Here is an 18500-nt window from a genome sequence, read left to right as displayed (position 1 = left end):
ACAGTGCCTCGAGCACGGTAGCTTGATGGGCAGATGATTAGCATTTCTTCCTTGTTCTCTTTTGTTAAGCAGTGAAGGAAAAGTATGTTTGCTGTTTGCAATAGTGAAAATGTGGTCCATACTGACTGTCCCTCAGTGGGGGGGTCTTACCCATTACAATAAGCTCTGACTGAGCACATAGACTGCGCTGGCCACTCTTGGCACACAGGGAAAACAAAATATTTGCATCACCTGGTGCTCTAAAGCAAATGCAGGAGGAAGTACCAGCACTCCTTAGGGAATTGCTGAGGCATTCCCTTGTTTAGAGATTCCTAAGAGCAAGGTGCAAGAGGGTCTAAGCAAAGGAGGGGGGGGGAGGCGATAAAATAGGACTTAATAAAACATTCCTATGATCTTGACACATTCAGCACTATAAATGTTTTTATTAAACCACACATGTGTTTTTATTATTTGTTTTTTATTGTAGAAAACATGTGAGACCTATGACAGATTCTTTCAATAGAATTTTAGAAATCCTTATTGTCTTCTTTACTTTTTAACAGAATGCCACATCAGTGTAGGTCAGGGGCCCGTTCTTTGTACGTCGCTTACTACATCCTAGATTAAATGAAACATCCGAGATGACATGATCCCGCTAATCATGATTTTGATAATTTGGTTCTTCGAACGATCCTGTTGTTGATTATTAGTATATCTGGATTCAATTGTTAAGGATCATTGCAAATTCACGCACTGTTTGGAAAGGCAGCATATATCGCAGTGATCAGCAGCGCTGCTATTGGCTGGTTGTTACGTCAAAAGACAGTTACATCCATATTTTTTACCGCTGCTAGAAGATTGACAAATTTTAAAACCTTTTACAAATATCAGGAACACTTAAAACGATGCACGGACAGATTACATTCAGAGATATTTATTACATTTTAAAGCAGTTGTAAACTGAAGTTGTATAACTGATGAATTAACTTTGTTCTTTTTTTTTATACCCATTAGTGTTCACCGCATAGGACATTGAGAATAGGTTCTGGAGGACTTAAATTGGATAAACTCAGTAGCAGTTGCCCACATCATCTGAAAGGCACATCTGCTGAGTCTGCACAGAAAAGTGGTGCAGAGATGAGGAAAATATGATTCTGTTGTGCTATTTTATTGCTTTTAATGTATTATTGATTTTATCTCCACAAAAGGCACAGGGTGTATCCATGTATAAACTTTTTAAAGTCTTTAAACGTTGGATATATGCAAAAAAGCCAAAAATTAAATACATTGACCTTGACAATATAAAGAACACAAACCTAAAACTGGAGATTTCGTTTTAAAAAGAATCTATTTCAAACACTGTTAACTGACTTAACATCTCGGATTGCAGGTAAAAGATGACACTGATACGTGGTTCATTCCTAAGACTTTTTATACACTGAAATCCTTAATTCCTATCAGGTCATTTCATGATACTATCCTAGAGCTGCAGTGTAACAGGTTTGGGTCAGGCAATGTAACTAATATAAGAATTAATATTACCTTCAATTTTTTTTGAAAATAACATGAGGGCTCTTAGGCCTATGATGCAGTCTATGATATCAATCAAGACACATAAAATGCTCATTGACATAATCATGACTGCAAAATCGTTACCTTATAAAATATTTATTAAGATGGGTCTTAAGAGACTGAAATACCAAAAATTTGCAAATGGCAGGACAGACTCCATTTTTTATTAAATCCCTGCATCACATATACGTACATATGCACTGTCTGTGCTTTTATATATATTAAATATGAAGGTCCAACAAAATAATATGGCAAATATCTCCTTCACAAGAAGAAAACAATCTATTTTTTAAAAAATTTCATTCATTCATTTCGGTCCTCACTGAAGACTTTTACTGTAAATAAAATGAAAAGTTGTTCTAAATATATAACATTATATTACAATAAATATTGTTCTAAAGCAAATCATTGCGTTTATTACATGTTCAATTCGCAAAGCTCTTTCTATTAATCCTGTACCTTGTGCAACAAGTTGCTATTGTATGAATGAAGCAGACTTGACTGCATCATGGCTGCAATCTAATCCTATTTATATGAATAAGCCTGCTCCCGAGCAGGTTTAAGCTATTGGACCTGTTGCTAAAACAACAAGTCCAGGATGAGTGTCGCAGAACCGAACAATCAAAGATCATGGAAAATCGTCAATAATCAAATCCAGCTAACTGAGTAAGCGAGGTACAAAGAATGGGTCCAAGGTCAGCAAGCCTTCAACATTTATCAACACTCCACTATCAAAGAGCACCATCTGGTGGTTACATGTAGAACCCACACCAACCCAAGCCTAATAGTACTATATTATAAAGTGTGTTTTAATGCCTGAAATATTATAATTATATGTTTATTTATATTGAAAATATATTAAAACATATGCTGAGCACTTTGATGTAGACAGAGAGATCTATCATAAGAATGCGGCCATTACTGTACTTCTCAGAAAAAAAGAGACAACTTTATATTTTCTGTCTCATAAGAATGTGACAGGAAGTTGTGTCTTGGGTCTGGTAAAGTTTAGTCCAAGAGTCATTTCTCTTCTGTGTGCTTTGAGATCAGTGAGGACAAACACAGGGTAGGGAATGTGTAGTGCCATTCTTCCATTTATTTTTATGGCTCTTCAGTTTTCCTCAGTGCAGTGGGAAAATAGGGCCTGGGGAGCGACAGGGAGAAATGCCAATTACTGTAGGCATGCTATGGAGTACTTTGGCATTGCTTCTGTTCTTCCATAGCAACGTATATAAATGCGTATGTTTGTTAGAAAACAGTATATCGACTACATTTCACTCAATATCCTAGCTGTAATGTCTGTAAGAGAAGGAACACAGATACATTTGGCAATTATATTAGACAATTAAGAAATCGTATAAAAACATATAAAATATTATGTGGGCATTATGAAACTGTGCTCAGTGCTCTTTCGTATAAAAAATAGCAGTTTTGTCATGGGAAAATGTAACAGGAGTCTCAAATGACATTTTGGTGGGTAGTTCATGACAGATTTTTCTGTCTAAATTGTTCAGCAAAAGTTTTGCTTGATTGTACAGAGCAAATGTGCATTTGTGCCACAGAGATTTTGACAAATAGTCTTTTACTGACAGTAATAAATTAAAACCTAAAGATAAAAAAATGTAAACAATTTTGTAGTTCCATTTAAAATCAACTTGGTTCAAAAATCTGAGTGGGCACGTCCACACTTCTGGAGCCAGAGTTGTGAAAAGTCTGAAAAAGAGGACCATTAAATTCTCCATCAAGTCCACACTTACGCCCACCTCGCCATTTTGCAACTCCCACGTCTGGTCTGATAGATGGTGCATGGTGATCTAACTGAAACAAACTCAACACTTCCACCAACTTGTCATTATTATAAATGGGGTCTATTTGGTTCCATCAGTGCTGGTAGAGCAAAGGAGTAAAATACTTCTTGTGTGGATACTGGGTAAATTATTTGTGTTCCACAGTGGGGGAAATGGGTCAATATTTTAACCATATATGACAACCTCCCAACAGGGAATGGCTCTCATTTTTGTTGCAGTTTGGAAAAATGTTGCCAGAAAGCTGCGCCATACATCACTGCAAAGTAAAAAGGCAACCGCAGTAAGAACACTACCAATATTCACTTGAATATGAGAATTAGACCCTTTCTCAAAGGCCATTAATATCTTATCTTGTTTCAGAAGACAATATTTACTGCGCCGGCTGTAGACTTGGATTCCGGGCATTACTTTTTTAAGCTTCTGTTCAGCATTGGAATATATGTTTAGAAAATGTGTGTGCATTAATTTTCACAGACCAATGACAGTAAACTAAAAATGTCCTGTGGTATAGTCAAATACAGCACCGAGTCAGCATGTTCCCTTAACTCATCATGGTGTTAGCAACACCAAGGTCATGAGTTTGATTCCCAAGGTATAGGTTATATAAAATACAGCCTAATTAAATTAACTGCATGTTGCTTGCTAAATGTATAAATGTTTTCATTTCAGAACAAGAATATTCTTTAACATATTATCGGCAAACCATAAAGCAAACACATTGAACTAGCATTGTGTGGTTTGAGTGGTAGACTGATTGCTTGAACAGATGGTTCATCTAATTAAACATTCTTCTGTTCTTAACCTCTGACCTCTATGCTTCTTCAGTTTTATGATATTTAGCCTTGATTTACACTTTGCTGTCTGACTCCCAGTCATGACATATGAAGATAAAAATGACGGTATCTGTTCTAAAAGTGTGTGTAAAAGGTTCAGCTCTATGTTGGTGATCCTGATCCCTTAATAGCTTAAAGAAAGAGGTTGAGTTATGTTGATGAAAGCTGTAAATGCCTTTGAAACCGAACACTCCTCAACACAGGCTATGAAGGACAGAGGGTGTCTGGGGAAATGCAGGAAAGCACACTCCTGGCAGATTGCAATACTCCCTTTCTCATTTTAATTCACACAGAATGATCTTTTTTTCACATGACTCAAAAGCAAGATTTTAGATTTGAAATGAGTATTTCTGGTACTGACACCATGCATGAGTCGTGGTTTCATGAAAGTGTGCTATAATATTTAGTGACAGCCCTTCCTGCCTACATCACATCTGATTTATGAGATGAATCTGGAACAAAAGATAATTGGCAGATTTGATAATATAAATGAAAATTTAAAACCAGATTTGCATGTCCTGCAAACAAGTAAGAACTGGTTTCCATTTCATTGCTCATGTTGTTCTTACACAAATACACAAAAATATGGCCAGCAATACTGTATGTATTACAAACTATAAGTACAGTATGAATCAGAGAAAATAAAAACATTTTAAAAAGAGCACGAAGATCAGTTACAAGATTATAAAATATGAAGTCTTCAAATACTCTAATGTTTAGCAATAAATAGTCATCACTGGCATTTGATTGTAAAGAATAATTTTATTAGTCGGCAGCAGTCCTGTCCCTCTGCTTAACATATTCAACCACTGTTTGGATCTCACGTCTTACACATACAGCACTTGCCTCCATGTATTTAACCAAACTATGTATTTTGATCAACATCACAGAGTATAAAGGCAGACTTTTCAAATAGACCAAGAAAATAACCTCTTATCACTTTCCATCATGCTTTACTATCAGGATAAGAACTTAGAAGAACTGAGGATTTTATTAAATTAAAGATCCTATGCTGCACCCAGCAGACTATAAAAATCACATAAGACAACACTGCAACAATACTGACAACAATCACAGGACCTACAATTATGGAAATATGAGCTCATCTACACAAATACTAACTGGCAGATGAAGTATCTACGTGATTTCGGTGCACTGCTTAATATGTTTGTAAACTACATCAATCCTGTTCTGCAATGTGAGGGCTTGCTCTTCTGACAGAGATCCCAGCTCACGTGCGAGAGGTTCCTTTGTGCGGTACAGTTCAAAGAGCAACTTTGCAGCGTTGCCAGAGCGCTTCATCTCAGCTATGCGCCGGGCTGTGCTTCTCCTAAATAAACACGACGAACTCAGCAGTATTTTGTGATAACGTTCCCACAGATCGAGGACCCTGTATCCGTGAATAAGCCCTGCCTCGTTATCAATGAAAATCAAATCTCCGTTCGTCGTTCTCAGAAGGTTACTGGTCGCCCTGTCCATTACGCGCTTGTCCCACTGGAGGCTGAAAATGTGACTTACAATTCGGTCGAAGTTGGCTGTTAAATAATCAAATACGATTAGATCAGTCCATTGCATTAGTTCTACCAGATTTGGTATTGTCATATTGGACACAGTTTCAGGGGAGAGTTGTTGACTTTTTCCTTGCTGTTTTCGTAAAGGTAACGGGATAAACACTCCGGTTACGTTTGGTATGAACTTCGTGAGAGACACAATGGCATTTGGCGACCATTCTAATGCCTCGATGTTTTGTCTAACGGCTGCCCATTGCTCACCGGGCATGTCTAGTTTGGAAAGAGCCAAAGGTGGAAGATTGGAAATCCCAAGTAACGTCGCCAGATAATACGACAGAGTTTCGCCAAGAACCTGGTCCGGGTCGATGCCGTATCGCACACATGCTCTGCTACCATCAGCGAACGTGGCCAGGCGGTTCGTGGGTCTGCCGCAGCCCGCTTCCAGTAAAACTACCCGTGCGTCCCGGGCATGCTCTCTCCAGTTCCTCTCGTGTTCCTCGTCGAACACAGCCGTCGAATAACTGTCCAGCCATGCACTCCAGAACACTCGCTGTTCAATAACGTTATACAGTTTTGTGTTTGTAGATGAAATATTAAAACTTTTGTTATCGCGCAACCCAAGACTCAGTGGCGCCTGTCTTTGCTCATTTGCAACCGACCATAAAACTTCGGAAGAATGTTCGGTTGCTTGTTGCACATATGCTGTCAAAAAATCCAACTTTGTATTTCCTATCCAGGTAAATATTCCGAGACACATGCACAGTGATGCGCACAATTTTACCTGGCAGGTTTTCATGATTTCAAAACGCGTTTTAGTCCATTTCGTTCGCTGGCATTCGCTTTCCATTTGCCTCCGGTCACTTTAGAATTTTCTATCGTTTACACATAATCGTAATGAATACAGGCAATCGAAACATACTCCTCTTCTGTACGACGTCTCCCCTCTCATCCTCAACAAACTGGGTTCACTTGACTAGATACAATTGCGTAGACGCAAATCATGTGACCGAATCATGAGACTTGTCAAATGTCCTTCGTAATTTTCACAGGGGATGGAGGAGAGAGCAGGGGCTGTTGTAAAATATTTTCACCCAGGTTCGCAACTCTGCTTTTCGTTTTGCGATGTAATTCTATCTATTTTCTGTGTAACCTAAATGCTACAAATTCATAAAGTGTAGAAATCTACAACACATTCCTTAACTGTGTACAGTGTTGTCAAGTACAATGAGTGCTTTTGTTGCAACATACCCCAGTACCACAGTGGGTTGAAACGTTATGTGGGGGTGGGTTGTAATAAATGCAAGTATTTGTTATAAAAAAATGAAATTAATGATTTTATAATTGTTCTTACATATGTTGAAAATTGTATTCTTTAGACCCCACTGATGTAAAATTCCAGTTTAGTGACTTGTAGTCCAATTCATTTTTAAAGGGATAGTTCACCTAAAAAAAAAAATTCTGTCATCATTTAGGTCGTTTTCACACCTGTGGATCGATAGCTTTGTTCTGAAACCGGGGGTTAAATTGCTTTAATGTTGCAATTTATTTTAGTTCGGATGGCATTCACAAGGTTATATTTCCAAACGGACCAAACTTGTTAATACAAGTCATGTAATCAGAGTGCATCTGTTTATTTTCTGGGATTCCGCTCAAAGATATCCTCCGTCAGGATTTGTCCTTTTCTTCCCCTGAACTGCCCGTCTTATGAAGCGCATCTCTAATTTTAATATATTGTTGACGGAGTTTCTTTGCCTTCGGGCGACACTGTTCAACCGACCGAATAAAGCCCATTTGTTTTAAATGCTCACTAAACACTTTATAACTTTCGATGTTTTTATGTGTTCTGGAGAGCTGTTCGGCACTGTTTTCGTCTTTCTTTCTTCTGCAGTACACAAAATAATTTTGGTAACCAAGCAATGGCGGTACCCATTTACTTCTATTGTATGCAATGGAAGTCAATGGCAAGAGAGTGAGTAAATAATGACAGATTTTTCTTTTTGGGTGAACTATTCCTTTAAGGCCATCTTAATGCTAATGTTATCCTAAAAATACTACAACTAATAATACTGATAACACTACTTACTACTACTATTCTATTTGATCTTAATGCAGCTGCAACATTTACAACAGTGAGATATAAACACCAGTTGAAACTATAGTATCACATTTTCTTCAAAAGTTGTATTTCTAATACGTAACACAATTCTGGCATGAAAAAAGGTTTGGTGCGGTAATGTAGGTTCATGACATTATCTGTGTTCTTGCATGAACAAGACTAGCATACCATCATTCTGTTTTGACTCTTTATTGGACGGCAGACATACAGCTGGTCAGCTCATGTTCCCAAAATGTCTGGCATGGAACATGAAAAACTGCAGGTGTTGTGTCTAATTCCTACCCCTGCAACCATTCTGTCACTCATCACTTTTACTTGTACGCACTGATTTTTAAAGCAGACGTAACACAGAAAGTTTCTACCAATCTCTTAATAATCTTGAGTACCTATAGAGTAATATTGCATCCTTAATATCTTCGAAGAGTCTTGTGTGATCACAGTTATAAAAGACAGATACAGCTGTACGATTATAACCGAAAAACAGACAACCTTCTGCACGTGTGTAGGGGGGAGGGGCTGCAGAACTAAAGAATGTGCGCACCAATTGCCAACAAACGCAGATATATGACTCAGTTTCACTTACCGCGTCTTTTAGCACTGGGCCTGTTCAGTCTATCAGTTTCAAACAATTTCCAAACCCAGCGTTATATCCACGGTTTATATATCATTCCGCACCCAAATGCAGTGAACAAAAAAACACAGATGAAGTTCGTGAACACATTGCTCTCTCTCTCTCTTGCGCCAGCTGGTTGATGTGAGTACATGCTCCTCCTCCCGCTCTCCCTGGTTGAGTCGTAGGCGTACTAATTCTTCTATCGCTCCTAGCACGGGCGTGCTTTTCCGGGTGAATTGTCCAATAAGGGATTAAGAAGTTGTTACGAAACAGATTTTCATGTTCGAAAAAATCCTGGAGCACAGAAATACCTTGTCATACGTCCAACTCGTTTTTAGACAAGTTGACCATGTCAAGCATTAGAAGCCAGCTGGTTTAACATTGCGAGGATGTCAGAATGCATGAAACACTGTGGCACCCAACCTTTAAGCTCCGCACCTGCTAGGAAGCGCAGCTTTTGTTGTGGACACTTTAAATGTGGTCTGAAAAATTAGGCTCTTACTGTTAAGGAGCCAAGCTGTATGGCACTATTGTGTTGCAGTGTTGTCATGATACCAGATTAGTTTATGAATTAGTAAATTCTGTTAATATTGCTTTATAAGAATGGTCTTGATTGTTCTTCAAATCCATGCACTGTACTGTGTTCTACCTCTTTAAGTGCTTTTCTTTTTTCTGTAAAGCTGCTTTAATACAAATTGAATTGAATAATGTTAGGCTATTTAGGATGACAGTGGAGGTCAGTTGTGTTCTTTCATTGTAGCATTCAAATAGTCAAAATGGACGACAATCATTTGTACAGATACTTCACAGTGTAGCAAATGCTATACTACTACATAGCAATGGTAGAAAAAGTAATGATTAGGCTCAGCGAGGTTGTACTGTAAACGCAACTGCGACGCAATGATCCCAAAATCCCAGTGAGTATGTCTAGAGACCACTCCCCTTCAAAGTACCTTGAAGAATCTGCCGGTGAATTGCAGTTCCCATGATGCCCATTGCAGAGAGAATAGACAGAAGGTTCTGGTGACTCACTGTTCAAGCCAGCAGACAGGTCCAGGAGAATGATGACGGTTAATCTAGAGGCAGCTGCAAGGATTCAGTGACGAAACTCAGAACATCCTCTTTGGATACATTTGAAGCCAGACCGTTTGTCATCTAGCAGGTTGTTCTGTAAAATATAATAAAAGTGATAAATAACTCAATTCAATTCAATTCAAGTTTATTTATATAGTGCTTTTCACAATGTGTATTGTTTCAAAGCAGCTTTACAGGGGCAAACAGGAAAAACATAAAAGTTAAAACACAGCACAGTGCATGGTATTTATAACTTGTTCAAGTCTTAATCATGAAGATAAAACATTACATTGAGACAATATTACAATACTGAAGCTAATCCTGACCGTGTTGCTTTACTATGTTGACTTCACTTAGATTGAGCAAAGTCACTATTAGGGATTCTCAAAATACTTATTTTGGAAGCATCCAAATGCATGGGTAAACTCTTTGTTAATGTAATTAAGAAAAGTGCAAAGGCACTAGTAAATAAACGAAGACAAACTATTCTGACTAAATACTCTGCATAAAGTGGGTGGCAAAGTAACGAGGCATCTATTACCATAATATACCTCCACATTTAAAAAACATGTTTTAGAGAACGTGGTCCAGAATTGCCCTGAATATTTGAAGGAACAGCTTTTTCACTTCAGACTGCCCTCAAGCATAAGATGCTAACTAGAACACACCATCATCAGCAGTGCTGGTGCTATTCATCAGTAGCTGACTAACTCACACATAACCAGAGGCAAGTTTAGGGTTTCAATCTGTTATTACAGTCCCCTAGCTGTCATATTTTTTATTATTTATTTCAGTGTCATTTACACTGTGATTTATGGGGAACTGTAGATACTATAAACAAAAATAAGGTTGTAATAATGAATCATTCCATTATGTGTACAGCTGCACTATGTTCATTTTTGTACATTAGTATAGGCAAGATATGGGAACAATACTGATTTATCCATGTACAAATGCTTACAAATATTTTGATTATTGTTTATCCAACTAATTACTACAACTAACTACTTTACAAATATGATTAAATATTAGCACATACACATTCATTTTTGTCATCATTTACAACCTGAACACAAGGAAAACATTTGGAGGAATGTTTGTAACCAAACAGTTCTGGGGCACTATAGAATTCCATAGTAGGTGAAAATTACTTATTGGAAGTGCTGTTTAGTTTCCCACATTCTTTAAAATATCTTCTAAAAGAACAAAGATTTTTATACAGTCTTGAACACATTGAGAGTGAGTAAATGATGAGAAGAGGGCCCCAAGATGGATCCAGACCACCAACCAAAATAATTGATGTTCCTTCCAGCATTGTATAACTGAATATGCATTTGGAATTTTATGAAATATAGAATGTATTACATTTTATGCAATCAAACATCAAAACAATAAGACCACCGAGTAAAACAATTGATTTTCCAACATTGTGTAACTGAATATGCTTTTGGTTTAAGATTATAAGCTTTTATTTAGGGGGCCCCAAAGTGATGCACCCTACCCAAAGGGGACCTTACAAAAAAGTTTGAGAACCACTGGTCTACAGTATCATTGTGTCTTGTACTGAAACATTAATATGGCTGACTTAATAATTACTGATGATTATAATGACATTGAAATACAACCATCAAACATCTGCAGCCAATCACCAATCATGCTAAGCTGTTATACAAGATAAAGATGTATGCACTGACTTTGGAAAATGCAGAAACATTAGAGGTTTTTATATAAAAAAAACCTTGGTTGGGTGGAAACAACTAGTAACAAAACTGAAAAAAACAGACAGAGATTTTTGTAGCTATAATGAAATTTGGTTGTGGAAAATTATCATCATGGAAACCTCTTCTACAAGTTGATACAGTAAGCAAGGTTACCTATTGTTTACCAGCTGGATTATTAAAAACCTGTTTTTCAATTTCATAAATCATTCGTGCAATGTGTCTCTTGACGCATTCGATAATCATCAACAGTCAAAGTTCAGGGCTTTCCTTTATTCAAACAGAATGTGTGTATTTGGGAAACTCTGTCTCCATGGCAATGCAAAACAAATGAGGGAAATATTTTCCTCTTTCTCAGTACTGCACGACCATTCCTACAAAGTACAGAATACATCCACACAACCCTTTCTTTGCCTGCAAACTAAAATACTTAAGGACTTCACATATCAGAATTTAAAGTTGTCAGCATGAAAGAAACCAGCGAGGTGAAAAGAGAAACGGAGGAGCGGTTAGGAAGAATTCCCTATAGAGACTAAAAATTTGTCATTTGTAAAAACCTTCCTCCACATTATATTTTTTGTATAAAAGTGACCCTGCATTTTATATATGTACATAGACTAAATAAGAGTCGGGCTGCTTCAGAGTTCACTTTCTGTTTCAAGCAGCTGCATCCATTTGCTTTGTTTACAGATCAGTATAGACAATAATAAAATATTTTGAAGTAACTTAGTAACTGTGTCTAAGAAATAGAAAAAAACAACATGGTGGAATAATGGGTTAAAGGTTTCCCCTTGCTGCGAAGCAAGGTTCTTACAACACGCCAACATTTTTGAGTAGTGCAGCAGACTGTAAATTAGACTGTGAATAGGAGACAGAAAATAGTGTAGCAAAAGAGAAACAGTGTGTGTGTGTGAGAGAGAGAGAGACAGGGAGAGAAAGAGAAGGGTGATCGAGAGAGAGAGAGTAGGGGGTTCTAATCACTGGCCTCATGTTGCATTAGCTCATTTGACACAACCGAAGAGTTGGCAGAAGAATGCTATTTCCCACAGGCCAGCTGGCTGTAAACACAGGGATATGGATGTCCCCTAAGCATGGATACTGCTTGTGTTTGCTCCCTATCCTTTATCTTCTTCAGCTCTTCAGCACCGGGGCATCTTGGCCAAATGGTAAGAATTTAGCAAGAACTACAACATTTCCTTTGAAGTGTAATGACTGTTTCTCTGACACAAACAGTATGTTATAGTGATGTACCGTGTAATTTAAATGCCGCAGCAACTGGAAAAAGGGTTTATGTGACAGTTTATTTAGTCCTTTTAAAAGCTCTTAATGTTGTTTTGCAGGTTATGCTCATTATTCTTTACACCACTGAAGCTTTGTTGCTTTGAAAACACAATGAACTGCCTTACAGATGTGTTCTTTAATACGTTTTAAACAAATCTTACTTTTCAAAACTTGCTGAGAATTTTGAATCTGATGATATAGGGTATTGGGTGATATTAATACAGTACATTCTTTGATCAGCACTTCAACATGAGCTTTAAATGCACAAACAGCTCTTTCTACAAACCTTCATTCACACAAATGAGAAAAACAGACATTAGATACTTTTGGGTACTACTGGAGAATGAATGTACAAGAATTACACTAAAACTGGAAGACTGAAAGTTAAAGACAGAAAAACTGAATCGGTGGGGCAGTTATAATTATGGCATTGTTGCTGACTTACCAATATCACTTATTTCCTATATTTATCTTGCTCACAGCAAAACTATTAATGCGTGAAAAAGTTCCCAGGCTACAACTATAAGTTAAGTAAACAGATCTATGACAAAATCATCACTAGAACCTGTCACTACATTGCCGAATGTGGATATGGCTGTCTAAACAGCATCTTAGAAAATTTCAGAGCATTTTTTTCTGGCACAACATTCCAAACACATTCCATCACATCACCATTTGCTGACTGGTTGTAAAAAATAATGATTTTTCCATAACTGAACCAAAGTACACTTTGGTGAATTATTCTTCCCATGACATTCTCAACAAATCTTGCAGGGACACCACCTTTGAAGAAAGCACCATTCAGTTTACATTAGTCACAACATGAATTCAAAAAAGGCATGAAAGATTCACAAAGTTGAGTTTCACTGCACTTGATGTAGTTTTTAGGCCACAGGAGGATAAGTGCCCAGGCCCACAGTGGAACGCTATGTGCCGTACCTGCTGCGAGTATGAGCAGATTTCATGTAAGTGCCCATCTCAGGGAACAAAAGTGGGTTACGCTGTACCATGCTGTCGAAACGCTCTAGATGAGTGTGACCCCTGCATCCTACACCAAGGTGAGTAGGAGCACAACTGACTCATTGTAAAACTCCAGACCTTTCGATTTTTCATAAACGAGCATGTGTGCTTCAGCTTAACTTTTATGCATTTCGCCTCAAGTGTTAATGCTTTCCACATGCAGCTTTCATAAACTTATTTCTGTATACACTAAGGTTGCAGCATTTTTGACAACTGCAAGACTTGCAATAACGGCACCTGGCGGGCCAAGGATGATTTCTATATCAGAGGCAGGTACTGCACAGCCTGCCGCCGTGGGTGGTCGGGCGGAGATTGTCTCAGTGAGTCTTACAGTCCTTTCTAGAATCCATAAAAGTACTGCTTTTGATTCTCACAAATGTGACCCTGGACAACAAAACCAGTCTTATGGGTACATTTTTAGAAATTGAGATTTTTACATCATCTGAAAGCTGAATAATTAAGCTTTCTATTGATGTAAGAGTTGTTGAGGATAGGAAAATATCTGTCGAGATACAGACGTTTATAACTCTGCAATCTGAGGGTGCAAAAAATCGAAACATTGAGACTTTAAAGTTGTCCATTAGAGACGCTGTAGCAGGCTATCCACTCACAAAAATAAAGTTTTTATATATTTAGTGTAGGAAATTCACAAAATGTCTTCATGGAAAATGATCTTTACTTAATATACTAAAGCTTTTTGGCATAAAAGTAAAATAGAAATTTTTACCCATACACTGTATTGTTGGCTTTTACTTCAAATGTTCCGGTGCTACTGAAGACTGGTTTTGTCATTCAGGGTCACAAATATAAAAATGCATTTATATATGTTCTGTGCCCACTTTAGCATGCGGAGAAGTTATACATAGACCACATGGCCATGTGATATTAGAGAGTTATCCAATTAATGCAAAGTGTGAATGGACGCTACAAGTTGGCCAAGGAGCAACAGTTGAACTCAGGTTAGAGTAACTATGTTGACTACCAATCTCTAGTTTTAGAAACTGCATTTTGAAAAATAACTTTAATCAACATTTAATTCAGTATATTGTTATAGTATCGTATATTCAATGTTATTCGTGTTCTCGACATATTTTCAGGTTTTCTATGATTAGCATGGAATCTGACCATAGCTGTCGCTATGACTACGTGGAGGTGCGAGATGGAGACAATCCAAAATCACCTGTTATCGGCAGATACTGCGGGGAAGAAAGCCCTACTCCAGTCAAAAGCTCTGGAAACTCCCTTCATATTCGTTTTGTGTCAGACGGCTACAATAACTATGACGGGTTTTCCGCAACATTCCAGGAGGTTTCAGGTACAACATCTACTGTTTGCCATGAGTTGAAAGCCGAGAATATTAATGAGGAGGCGTGACGTTTACGCAAAAATTCAGTGAAGAGGGCACCAACGTCGGGGGTATGAAATGGAAGATAACATCTTACCACAGTTCTCCGCCTCAGCAACCGGTTTGTAACGGCTTGTGCTTTTTGGTAAAAGTTGTAGCGGTCGAAATTTGTAAACACTAAACAACAAACTGTTGCGCGACGTGACGCAACCACAACCAATCAGAGGGAGGATGTTTAATGTACGGACTACGTAGAGAGAATTTGAACCAATATTATTGTTGCTGCGCAGACGTCAGATTAACAAAAGGTGTGTGTCTGCGCAGAGTTATGGACCTATTACATCAAACTACCACGAGAATGGTTCGAGAGCAGGCGGATTCGTAAATTTTAAATCACTCTCGCGATACTTTGTTGTCGTAAACCGATCGGTCTGTGCTGAACACTGAAATGTCCTGTAACATTTGCAGTAAACCAAAAAAAATCAGATTTTACATGCGCGGTCCCGTAGTGCCAATTGAGTTCCTTTTAAAAATCGTTCTTCCCCATAAAAATGTGTTCATCACTTGGTTCTCTAATCCTGACTCATGCCTTTCCTCTTCCTTATAGAGGCAAAGTTGTTTTTTGATTTTTTTGTGGACCTTCCCTTGTTCTTGCTGAGTAGACTCAGCAAAAATGCCATGGTTTAATTTTTAATGCTTACATAAACATAATTTATCAAACTATGTCACTGCTTTTCACAAGGCCAAGCACCACCTCTGTGTGCAACCCCCCAAAAACCTTCACACGGAGATCTCTTCCTACGGTACAAAGAAAATATTGTCACCTCAGTGCAGTACCTTTGCTATAAACCCTTCAAGCTCAAGGGATCATCACAGCTGGCATGCCTACCCAATGGCACATGGAGTGGAACTGTTCCTGTATGTTTGAAAGGTAGACTGATGTGTCTTACAATCATACCCAGGTGTGCATATATGCCTGAAAGTAATGTTTCGTTGAACTTGTTTTTTAAAATGAAGGGAAAATATATGTGTGCAAAGCTGGAATCACGTCTAGTCTGTTTTGTTAGTAAGGAGGCCTTTTAATCACATTTATTCTATGGCCATTTACAACTCCAGTTTAATTACAGAACTGATCATAAAAGACTGCCCCACTCCACCACAGCTCCACAATGGATATTTCACAGAGGTTTCAGGCTCTAACGGCAGAATCAAACATGTGGAATTGTATTGCAACAATACCTACATTCTCAGCGGGGATTCGAAAAGAACGTGCCAGATAAATGGGACCTGGAGTGGCAGTCAGCCCCTATGTGTCAGAGGTACCAGCCCTACATCATAAACATGTTTACAGTAAATGCAGTAAGAAATCCTCCCACTGAGAATTTAAACAATCTGTTTTACAGCCTGTAAAGAACCTAAAATCTCAAAACTTGTGCGGCAAAAGATTGTAAAACACCAACCTCCTTCCAGGTGGACATTTAAAAATATTTTGTGGCATTCTTGTAATCGTTATGCGGGTTATATATGATTTAGACCCTCATGTATCCCCCTTTTTTGCAGGAAAAGCCCAGTCCACAAGCTGTATTCTGCATCCGCACAGACAGGGACTGAAGCAGGCTTGCAGGAGAAAGAGTTTAGTGTTGTTGTAGACCTTCCATCAACCTTCCACCATGTGTATTCTAGTATAGAATATGAGTGTGTCTCAATGCTTTACAAGCACTCCGGTAGTGCCCGTCGCACGTGTCTGAAGACTGGCAAGTGGAGTGGTCGTCATTTTACTTGTTCACCAGGTGGGGGCAGCACATTTACATCAAGTGAAACATATTTTCCTATTGATTCGTATATTTTATACATACAATGACAGATGTTGGTTGGTCAAATTTATATCCTCTTATTATGCAATAACACTCATTGGGTTATTTTATAATAAAAAAATGCATTTACACCAAACTGGTACTCTGTTAAGGAATGTAAATAAATAGAAAATTAACAGAAAATCTGAACACTCATTCTAATGGTTTTTTCAGTATGCGGGAAATTGTCGCCTGCCAGTCCCCAAAATTTAACAGAGGTTCACTGGCCATGGCATGCTGCCTTATATACTCATCTCCATCACGTAAGTCATCCTCTGGGAAGGACCAAACGACGGGGCGATACATTTGCAACAGATGAGGATGAGGAGCAGGTAAAGGAAGACCACAGATTGCAGCTCATCTGTAGTGGAGCTCTGGTGAACCAGCACTGGGTCGTGGTGGCTGCCCATTGTGTGGCGGAGCCTGGCGGGACCGAACCTCTCAGAGCAAATGATCTAAATGTGGTGATGGGAAAACATGTCCTCATAGACAGTAAGACACTACAGCACATACAGGTAAGAGCTCTCGCACCACACTCCCGTTCCATCTTCACAGAAATCCACATTAGAGTTGTCTGTCTTGAACAAGTACTGATTATAAACGAACTGGTATAAGTTCTAGTAATCGTCTGTATTGTTTCCACACAGATTTCTCAGATCTTGATCCATCCAAACTATGATCCACACGTCTTAGACTCCGACCTAGCCTTACTGAAGCTGGTGGACAAAGCTCGAGTCAGTGAATACGTGTCCCCAGTTTGCCTCCCACATCTGCAGGGTGGCGAGATCACCGCTAATCAGGCCTTCCTCACTGGCTGGCCCATAGCAGGCCATAGCAGGAGAGCAGGGAACGCAGACTCGGATGTAGCTAGGACCGGACTGATAGAATTGGCTGATGTGGACAAATGCGAGAAACAGTACAGCAGACATGGGGTCACAGTCAGCATTACTGATAACATGCTATGTGGACGGCAACATCCGCTCAGCCCGTCCATGATCTGCCCTTCAGAAACTGGAGGAATCATCATTGCGACCACTGCAGATACCCAGCCTAACATAGGCCTGCAGTCTTTTTACCCCAGCAGGGCAGGGGAAACTGATTCCCATCACAACTGGGAACTGCTGGGGCTGGTGAGCTTCGGGTATGATATACAAGGATGTAATCAAAGTTTGTTTACCATCTACACACGAGTATCCAACTTCAAAACCTGGATTGAGAAGAACATTACCTAGTTTTTTTTGTCAAAAATGTGAATGCATTTTTTCTTTTGTGTTGCTTTTTAATTGCTTTGACAGGACTGGTTCATTATGAAGCCATATGAGGTGGACTATGATACCGCACATATCAGAATTCAACATCAAATCAATGATAAAAAATGTGGAACCTGAGATTTCACAACGTTATGCCCTTGCATGTGAGGATATGTTTGTGCATGGTCAAATGCAGAGGCAACGTTCCTTATGAATTCAGTCACAGGGTTTACAGGCTTTAGCTTGCCTTCGGCCTTTCTTTGAGTCTTAATTTCACATCCCTGTGATCATATTTTTCGCACAGTAAATGTTTTTGTCTTTAGTGCAGCCCGATCAACCAAAAATGGGATTATTTGTCACTTCAAATTAAAAAATAAATTTAATTGTGGTATTCAGTGTTCTTATTGAAGAGGATTTTTGTCAGCAACAACTGTAAAGTTAAATGTAGGGTTTTTGGTGTTCTCTTGTTTACCGAACAGCTGCTGTAAAGCAAAAAAAGTATTTTGGAGTATAGGAGTCCTACGGAA

At 38.6% G+C, this 18500-nt stretch overlaps 3 protein-coding genes across 5 annotated transcripts in view; 1 reads left to right on the top strand and 2 right to left on the bottom strand.

The window, feature by feature from the left end:
- Positions 1-15657, bottom strand: part of hrasb (HRas proto-oncogene, GTPase b) — a 61652-nt gene extending 45995 nt beyond the window's left edge. Inside the window, exons 1-2 of one of the 3 annotated variants that reach the window (XM_056746829.1) lie at positions 14968-15657; positions 9386-9600 (exon numbers count right to left, since the gene is read on the bottom strand). The gene's annotated coding sequence lies outside the window, so the exon portion shown is untranslated. Of the gene's footprint in view, positions 1-9385; positions 9601-14705; positions 14802-14967 lie in introns of those variants that run through there. The other 2 variants (XM_056746839.1, XM_056746846.1) reach the window with 2 other exon arrangements.
- Positions 4958-7093, bottom strand: fjx1 (four-jointed box kinase 1). The gene has a single exon (XM_056746785.1). The coding sequence runs from the start codon at positions 6548-6550 to the stop codon at positions 5330-5332; it is 1221 nt and encodes a 406-aa protein (XP_056602763.1). The 5' UTR covers positions 6551-7093; the 3' UTR covers positions 4958-5329.
- pamr1a (peptidase domain containing associated with muscle regeneration 1a) lies at positions 12191-18364 on the top strand. Its single transcript, XM_056746730.1, has 11 exons — positions 12191-12390; positions 13387-13563; positions 13720-13845; positions 14370-14484; positions 14623-14840; positions 15613-15801; positions 15998-16189; positions 16274-16340; positions 16431-16660; positions 16898-17238; positions 17371-18364. The coding sequence occupies exons 1-11, from the start codon at positions 12258-12260 to the stop codon at positions 17953-17955; spliced, it is 2373 nt and encodes a 790-aa protein (XP_056602708.1). The 5' UTR covers positions 12191-12257; the 3' UTR covers positions 17956-18364.
- The last annotated feature ends 136 nt before the right edge of the window (positions 18365-18500 follow it).

The sequence above is a fragment of the Triplophysa dalaica genome, chromosome 1 (genome assembly GCF_015846415.1).
Source record: "Triplophysa dalaica isolate WHDGS20190420 chromosome 1, ASM1584641v1, whole genome shotgun sequence".
NCBI classification, from domain to species: Eukaryota; Metazoa; Chordata; class Actinopteri; order Cypriniformes; family Nemacheilidae; genus Triplophysa; species Triplophysa dalaica.
The sequence above is the reverse complement of the archived record's forward strand: the minus strand, read 5'-3'. Positions and strand labels throughout refer to the sequence as shown.